The 8,946-nt window shown below is 44.5% G+C and overlaps 1 protein-coding gene across 1 annotated transcript; it reads right to left on the bottom strand.

Annotated features, from left to right (window-relative positions):
* Positions 1 to 323: 323 nt before the first annotated feature.
* Positions 324 to 7,186, bottom strand: LOC114216187 (CMRF35-like molecule 5). The gene is made up of 3 exons (XM_028112620.2): positions 6,935 to 7,186; positions 2,346 to 2,678; positions 324 to 852 (listed from the first exon to the last, which is right to left on the bottom strand). The coding sequence occupies exons 1-3, from the start codon at positions 6,972 to 6,974 to the stop codon at positions 674 to 676; spliced, it is 552 nt and encodes a 183-aa protein (XP_027968421.1). The 5' UTR covers positions 6,975 to 7,186; the 3' UTR covers positions 324 to 673.
* Between the last annotated feature and the right edge of the window lie 1,760 nt (positions 7,187 to 8,946).

The following is an 8,946-nucleotide window of genomic DNA, read 5'->3' as shown; positions in this document are numbered from 1 at the left end:
AGATGGCATGTGGTGCATGAGGGAAGAGTGCTTCCCTGGGTCATTGGTCAGGTTAACTTGGACCCACGGTCAGCTCTGGTCTCCTAATCCCACACCAGGACGTGTCTGCATCCAATGCCTGAGTTCTGTGGTGTATGTAGAAGCTGGAGCTGGTTACTGAATTAAGAATATGCCCATCAGAATCTGCTGAATGAGGAGGCACAAGCCACCCACATGGGTGGGCAGGGAGCTCCCTCAACAGCCAAGCTCCCAATTTGGGGACATGAAACACCCAGGGTCATTTTAATGGAAGGCACAGTTTCAATACACCCACACAAAGGAAGGAGAGTCACAAAGTTTATTGCTTACAGCTGTAGGGGAGAGGTGCCCAGTGAGCCTGGGAAGGGCAGTCCTCCATCCCAGACCACGAGCGAACAGGAGACTGAGAGCAGGGTGGCAGGTCGTGTTACTTATAGAGTGGTCAGGACAAAGGTCACTGATTTTTCATGGGCTCAACTCCAAGTGGTTATTTTGAAATGTGCCCCAGGAAGATCAAAGTAGGAACTTATGGAGGAATTCTAAGCTTGGGGCCTTATCTAAATTTTAGATTTTGGGTGTAAGCAGAGTTGGCGTACTATAAAATGCCTGGACAGCAACTCATCAAAACAACAGCTGATTGTTCTCAAAAGTTGTTTTACTCGCCCCAAATGGTCATGGAGAATGTGTGCTTTTTCTGATTGATGGACAGCCGGTTCTTCTTCAGCTCTGATCCAGTGGTTTGAACAAGGATGGTGCAGCTATTCAAATCAGCATCCGGACACCATGACTTCACGTGGGTCTCCCACCCTGGGCCATAGTGACACTGCACGGTCACTTGCAGGTGTCAATAGATGGAAGGAAATAATGAAGAAAAGAAAAAGCTTATGAATTAGAAAGGAAATATAAAATAGAGAAGACTAAAAAAGCCAACAATTACTTTTTAAACAAGACAAAACCCTTGCAAGATATTCATGATAAAATGATAGGTCTGAATAATTGATATGAGGAATGAAAAAAAAGGTACATCACACAATATCCTGAGCATATTAAAAAGGAGAGGGAGTAAGAGGACAAGATAATAAAAGGATATCTAAAGAATTTTATGCCAATAAATTCAAAACTTTAGGTGGAATAAACAACTTTCTAGCAAAAACGATAAAATATGCTAAAATTAGCACAAAAGGAGTTAGACAACTTGAATCATCTTGCAACTATTTGAAAGAACCAAATCCATTGTTAAAAGTCTCTAGAAGGGGCACCCGGCTGACTCAGTCAACAGAGTGGGACTCTTGATCTCAAGGTCAGGGGTTCAGCCCCACCTGGGTCTAGAGCTTACTTACTTGATTAATTAATTAATTGAACCGTCTCCAGAAGGAACCTCCAAACCTATAGAGCTTCAACTGACCTATCTGATAACATTTAAGGAATAATATGTGTCTTACACAAAAAATTCCAGGACATAGGAAAAGACGATACAATCTCAAATCCATTTAATGAGACTAGCATACTCTTGATGCCAAAACCTGACAAGGCCACTGCAAAAAATAACGTTGTAAGCAAAAAAATCACTCTTCAACATAAATACAAAAGTCTGCAACAAAAATACAGCAGGTTCTATATAAACAAGATAATACATCATCACCAGGTTGGGTTTATCCCAAGAAGGCAAAACTGTTTGAACATGAGAAAATCAGTTAAGCATAATATACCACATTAACATAGTCAAGGAGAAAAATCATATGATCGTGTCATAGGTGTAGACAAAAGTATTTGATAGATTTAAAGAGCCCTTTGACTGGGGAGGCCTTTTCAGACCTCACGAATCAACCACAGCAACCCCACTGTGCTGGGCCTCTTCCCTCTCAGCCTGGGTATGGAACAGAGCATGGGAACAGCTGCTATGAAGTCCCGGCCCCAAACGCCAGAACGAGCAAGGACACGTGGGCACCAGAGGTCCAGGAAAGCATAGGCAGGAATTGGGGTCTCTGGGTCCCAGGGAAGAAGGTCCTTTGGTCCACGGATGAAACTGGGACCATCACCTTGATCTCTATGGACAACAGACTAGGCACTGTGCTGTGCAGAGAAACAGGTGCCCAGAAAGGCTTGATCCATCCTGGAGGAGGTGCTGGGAGCCATGAGAGCATCTAAGAGAAGCCCTGTCCCTCCCAACCCATGAGGTCAGTTGGGGTCCTAGAAGAAATCAGGACTCAACCACCCTGTGTGACAGTTGACTCCGTGTAACACTTAAATCACTGGAGAAGAACCTCAGGGACCATGACAGAGCAGGTCCTGAAAAGATACATCCACACACACACATATACTCTTACCTGGGTCAATGGTCACTTTAACTTTGACCCCAATGTCAGTTCCAGATCTCTCAATCCCACACCAGTAAGTGTCTGCATTGTTCCACCTGAGCTCCTCCATGGTCACGGTGAACGTGCGCGATTTCTGATTGTCCCTGATGGACACATGGTGACCCTTCACTTCCTGCTCTGATCCGTCGGTTTGAACCAGGATATGGCAGTATTTCCACTCGGCTCCTTGACACCACCACTTACTGTAGGTCTCCCACCCGGGTCCATAGCGACACTGCACGGTCAGTGAGCCCCGCACTGGGCCACTCACTGCATTGGACACTGCTATGAGGTCAGATGAGCCTGAAAACACAAAGTCATGTGCTTGTCACACCCCACCCCACCCCACCCCCTGAGGGCAGAGCCATAAACTCCTGCATCACAAATAGCTCCTATAAACCCAAGAGTCTGATGAGTTGAGTAACAAAGAGGGAATACATCTTCCACAAGACAGACCTTTGTCCTTCAAAACTCCACTGGGTCAAAGCCATCACAGAAATCACCTAAGAGCACAACTACACATCTCAGAGAAACAAAAATGTCCACACTGAGCAGTGACAGCTTCCGATAATCCACTCCTCCCCCTCCCTGTGGTCAATGTCATCTGGAGAGCAAATGACCCAATGGAAGGCTTGGCCCCAGTCCACTTCAGCCCATTGTCCTCGTGCAAAATGTGGGCTCTGTGGCTTCAGATCTTTTCATTTTTCTAGAGTAGCCAGGAATCTAGATTTTGTGTGGAACCTCTCAACTTGAAAACACTGGTGACCAGCACATAAACAGAGCAAAGGAATTTCTGTGTCTTTACAATCCTAAGAATTATCTACAAAACTATCTGGCAAATTCATTACTGGGATAATTTCTTGATTACATGATATTGTTTTCCCCTGAATACTGACTATTTGAGTTCTTTGATGGTTCTTGAATCTGTTCTATTGTTTTGGTTCTTTTTCCCAGATAGTTTATCTATTTCATAGAGTATGTATTAGCATAAAGTCTCACATTTAGAAAGTATCCTTTATAATTAAAATGTTCATATCTGTTTTAATTACACTTTCTGACCACATGTGCTGTGTGATTTGTGTGGCTCACACCTGCTACAGGATGTCCTCCTCCTTGTTTCTCCTCCCCTCCTGCACATTTTTTACACATTAAACCAGTTTTGAGATTAGTTGGTAAGTGTTGTTTTTATTTCCAAGTTATTAGTTTCTCATATGTATAATTTTATTCCTCTTCATTCCTCCAGATTACCATTTGTGCTCTTTTTCCAATTTGCTAAGTTAAAGACAGGGATAATTTTCTTCCTTTTGAAGATGAATTAAAGCATGTGAAAGGCAAAGAATTTACTTTGGTTGACTTTACAAATTGAGATATAATTCACTTATCATGAATTTCAAGTGTATACATCAGTGGTTTCTAGGGTATTCACGTGGGCACCATGTGAAGTTGTGCCACCATCACCTCTAATTCCAGGAAATTCGGTCACTGCAGAAAGAAACCCTCTACCCCTTGTCATTCCCCACATCCCTCTTCCCTGAAGCCTTTGGCAACCACTAATCTACGTTCTGTCTATTGATTTCTCTATTCTGGACACTGCATATAAACAGAATCCTACAATCATAGCCTTCTTGTCTGGCTTCAGCCACTTAGCATAATGTGTGTTAAGGCTCAGTCCATGGTAGGGAAGGACACATTTAGCTTATCCATTCACCAGCTGATGATATATGGGTTGTTTCAACAATTTGCCCCAGTGAATAATGTTGCTATGAGCAGTTATGTACTAGTGTCTGTATTGATTCATGGTGAAGGAAGCTGACACTGTGTTCACAACAGAAGTTCCAGGATGAGTTCTCTCAAGAGTCCATAAGAAGCTGCTGTGATTCTGAGAAACTCCCACCAATTATCTTCAACCTCTACCAGCAGAGTAAGGGTTCCCAAGAGCGAGACAGGAAGCCACCCTGAATCTCTCATCTGACCATGCACACTTCAGCTGTCCCCAGAGGGTAAGGCTGCTCTCCCACCTTCTAAATCTCTGGCAGGTGCTTCCATGGACAAACTCCAGCCCATAGAAAAGAAGGTGACTGGAGGAAAGGTGATTCCCAGGTTTTGCTCAGTGATGCAGAAGAGGACTTAGAAGGGGTGGTAGTGATGTCAAACGTCAACAGATGAGCCTGTGCTGTTTGCCCCTTGATCAATCTGCCCCATATTGTCGAGGACTGAATGTTTGTGTTACCCCACAATTCCCATGTCGAAGTCCTAAGCTCCAATGGGATGGTACGTGAAGATGGGGCCTTGGGGGGGCATTAGGGTTAGAGGAGATCGTGATGGGGACCTCAGGATGGGATCAGTGCTCTCATAAGAAAAGACACCAGAGAGGGAATGCAAGCTGGTGCAACTACTCTGGAAAACAGTATGGAGGTTCCTCAAACAGTTGAAATTAGAGCTACCATTCGATCCAGCAATTGCACTACTGGGTATTTACCACAAAGATACAAATGTAGGGACCCGAAGGGGTACGTGCACCCCAATGTTTATAGCAGCAATGTCCACAATAGCCAAACTGTGGAAAGAGAAAAGATGTCCATCGACAGATGAATGGATAAAGAAGATGTGGTATATATACACAATGGAATATTATGCAGCCATCAAAAGGAATGAGGTCTTGCCATTTGCAATGATATGGATGGAACTGGAGGGTCTTATGCTGAGTGAAATAAGTCAATCAGAGAAAGACATGTATCATATGACCTCACTGATATGAGGAATTCATAAGCTCAGGAAACAAACTGAGTGTTACTGGAGTGGTTGGGGGTGGGAGGGATGGGGTGGCTGGGTGATAGACATTGGGGAGGGTATGTGCTACGGTGAGCGCTGTGAATTGTGCAAGACTGTTGAATCACAGATCTGTACTTCTGAAACAAATAACGCAACATATTTTAAGAAAAAAGAAAAAGAAGAAGATAACAGGAGAGGAAGAATGAAGGGGAGTAAGTCAGAGGGGGAGACGAACCATGAGAGATGATGGACTCTGAAAAACAAACTGAGGGTTCTAGAGGGGAGGAGGGTAGGGGGATGGGTTAGCCTGGTGATGGGTATTAAAGAGGGCACATTCTGCGTGGAGCACTGGGTGTTATGAACAAACAATGAATCATGCAACACTACATCAAAAACTAATGATGTAATATATGGTGATTAACATCACAATAAAAAATTAAAAAAAAAGAAAAGAAAAGACACCAGAGAGCTTCTCTGTCATTCTTTCTCTCTATCTCTGTCTATCTCTGTCTCTGTCTATCTCTGTCTCTGTCTATCTCTGTCTCTGTCTATCTCTGTCTCTGTCTCTGTCTCTCACTCTCTCTGCCTCTCCTTGCCTATGCACAAAGTGGAGGTCACTGTGAGAAGGTGGCTGCCTGAAAACCAGAAAGAGAGCTTTCGTCATGAACTGAATCTGCCTGCACCTTGATCTTGGACTCCCCAGCCTTCAAACTGTGAGAAAAGAAATTTCTCTAGTTCAAGCCACTCAGTCTATGGTATTTTGCTCTTATGATTCACATGCATATGTAACTCTTTTATGAACTTCCCAGTTAAGAAAATAATAACATGCAAGTGTTCCCAATAAGTGTTGTACATGCAAATCTCCCCATCAGAGTGTTTTACTTCTACACATATCATGAAGAAGTCAGTGGATGAGTAAATGGGGTCATTTTATTTCCCATGATGACCTCCTTCCCAGAAGAGACACTGTCTGCATCCTGCCCCAAGCTACGTGATTCTGGAGGATGAGAAGGAACAGAGGTGGGGTTCAGATGTTCCTACCTTAGAGCTCCTGTCTTCTCTGAGCTTCAAGAAACAGCTGCCTCCAAGGATTTGACATCCAGCCCAGAAATAGACACCTTCTAATCTCTGTCTTTCCTCCCTCGTGACACCACTCATTGTGTCTTGGTTGTTGCACTGACCAAACCGGACGATGTTCTGATTTTTGGCTCATCCAGAGCAGAGATTCAGGCAGGCTAATATGTGTGGTTGAGCAGCTCTCCCGAGAACCTGTCACACCCAGGTTTTGCTCCCTGTCTTCCTCTCTACTCTGAGTTCTTCAGAAGAGAGGGTCTCGACTGTAGCTGTAAGTCAAGACCACTGTGCAGGCTTTTAAATGATCCAGATGTCTCAACCCCATTTTGTCTCAGTGGGTCTCAGCTGGAGCCTGAGATTCTGGTTCCTTAAAAGTTCCTCAGGAATTGACATTATGTACGTTATGTATATATTTCTGCATGTATATATCTACCCATCCATCCATCCATCCATCATCCATCATCTGTCTATCCATCTATATGCCAGGGATGGCAAACAGTGCCCTAAAAACAGGCACCATATTATTTATTTTTATTTTCTTTCCCCAACACCTAACTTAGAAACTGTCAGGTAAAAAAAAAATTTTTTTTTAATTTTTTGTTGAGAAAAGGTCTGGATCAGTTAAAGTCCCTGCCATTTCCCCCAGTACAGAACCTGTCTGCTTTCTGCCCAGCTCTGCAGGTGCTCTGTCCTGAAGCACCCACCCCACTCACCTTGGACGATGGGAAGGAACAGAACCGAGAGCAGCCACATATCCTGCTGGGATTGTCTACCCGGTGCTCAGCTAATGCCCACTGTCCTCCAGGGACTGGAACTGAGCTCAGAGGCAAAATGCATTCTATTTCTCTAAATCGTTCTTTTAGAGTTTCTCTCATCTACTTCCCTAATTTTTTTCTTCAGTTACTTCCTAATTTCAAAAATTAGGAGAAAGGCCATGCTTTCCTTTAGGAGTTTATGGCTGACATGAGTTGTCTCAATGATTTGGGGAAGCAAAGCGTCCCACTGCCCAGGGTGCCATTTACCCGGATGCAGGAGGAGCTGTGTCAGGCCCCTCCCTCTCAGGCTTCCCCCTAAGGTCTTGAGTCCCTCTGATGCAGAGGTGCCATGGGGAGATTTTAAGGAAGGAGAAGTGGCCTCTCCCATCAGCTTCACTGTGGTCTAGACACTTCCTCTGCCACCTGTTGGCATATTTCCCTTGACTGTGGACTAGGGCCTCTTCCCAATCCCAAACTGCTTCTGCTAATGCCCTCCTAAGGGACTTTCCCACAGGGCTCCCCTCATCCTTCACATGTCCTCTCCTCCCTCTGTCCTCCGTCCCCTTTCATTCTCTGAGTCTATTCTTATGTCTCCTTTTTTCTTTTATATTTTCCACATTTATGAGGTTAGTTCTACCTCTTGGGAGGATTTGGTTTGGCTTTTTGTGTTTACTGTCTCTTCCAATCTTTGGATGAAATGTTCAGTGTATGAATTATATTTTCATTTCAAAAGCCCCTTTTTGCTCTCCGCTTGCTGATGTTTTCAGAACTCTACTCACTGTGTGGTTTGGTCCTTCTCTTTTATATACCACACATGCCTCAAGGGCTGGTTGTGGTTGGCCATCTGACTGTAATGGAGAATGAGCCATAACATAGCTGCTCGGGGCTCTGAGTATGTGGGGGCAACACAGCTTGTGAAACAGGGATGTCGGAGTGGGCCAGATTCTTTAAGCTTCTGTCCCTTCTTGACCTACAAGCTATGCTTTCACGAGAGTGGGCAGAGGGCTCTTCTAAATTCCAGAATGAAGAGGACCAAAGGTGGCCTCTAGCATCCTCCCTACTGCCTTGGTTTCCCCAGAAACTTTATGAAGTTAAAGAACCTCCTGGGGGATGGGAGTGTTTGTTTCTTGATCTAGGAGCTAGTTGCATGGGTGTGATTTATTTGTGCAAATGTATTGAGCTGTGCACTTCTAATGTGTGCGCTTTCTGTGTGTATTTGATACTCCAATAAAAAGGTTTTAAATTTTACCGTGAATCTCTCCAAGCCATTACACCTGTGCTTACTTAATCCTTTAATTATCTTCCTTAACGGGGCCCCTCGGTGGCTAAGTCCGTTAATTGGCCAACTCTTGATTTAGGCTCCGGTCATGATCTCAAGGTCCTGGGTTGGATCAGGAGTCCAACTCTGATCTCAGTCCAGAGTCTCCTTGAGGATTCTCTCTCCCTTTCCCTCTGCCTCTACCCCCCAGGTCTCTCTCACTCCCTCTCTGTATCTCAAGTAAATAAATATCTTTTAAAAAAAATAGCTTCCTTGGGGCGCCTGGGTGGCTCAGTCATTAAGTGTCTGCCTTCGGCTCAGGTCATGACCCCAGGTTCCTGGAATTGAGCCCCACACTGGGCTCCCTGCTCCATGGGAAGTCTGCTTCTCCCTCTCCCACTCCCCTGCTGGTGTTCCCTCTCTCGCTGTGTCTCTCTCTCTCTCTCTGTCAAAATAAATAAAATCTTTTAATAAAAAAATAGCTTCCTTAATGGTCCTTTGTGTGGCTGTGGCATAATTAAGTATTCCTGTATTGGTGGTCATTCACCATGTTTCCCATATTTGCTCTCGCAAATCTATGCTGCAGGCTTCCAAATCAGGTGAAATGATGCCATCACACTCCACGGACCTCTTCCCCTGACTCCAGGTAAGAACCCAGACAGAATACCTTCAGCAGCTATCTGAGCATTCCGCAAAATGAACTTTAGCAGGA

The sequence above is a fragment of the Eumetopias jubatus genome, unplaced genomic scaffold, assembly GCF_037043125.1.
Source record: "Eumetopias jubatus isolate StellerSeaLion01/CBP00866 unplaced genomic scaffold, mEumJub1_p1.0 scaffold_10, whole genome shotgun sequence".
Taxonomy (NCBI): domain Eukaryota; kingdom Metazoa; phylum Chordata; class Mammalia; order Carnivora; family Otariidae; genus Eumetopias; species Eumetopias jubatus.
Note: the sequence above shows the minus strand (reverse complement) of the source record. Positions and strands in the feature narration are given on the sequence as shown.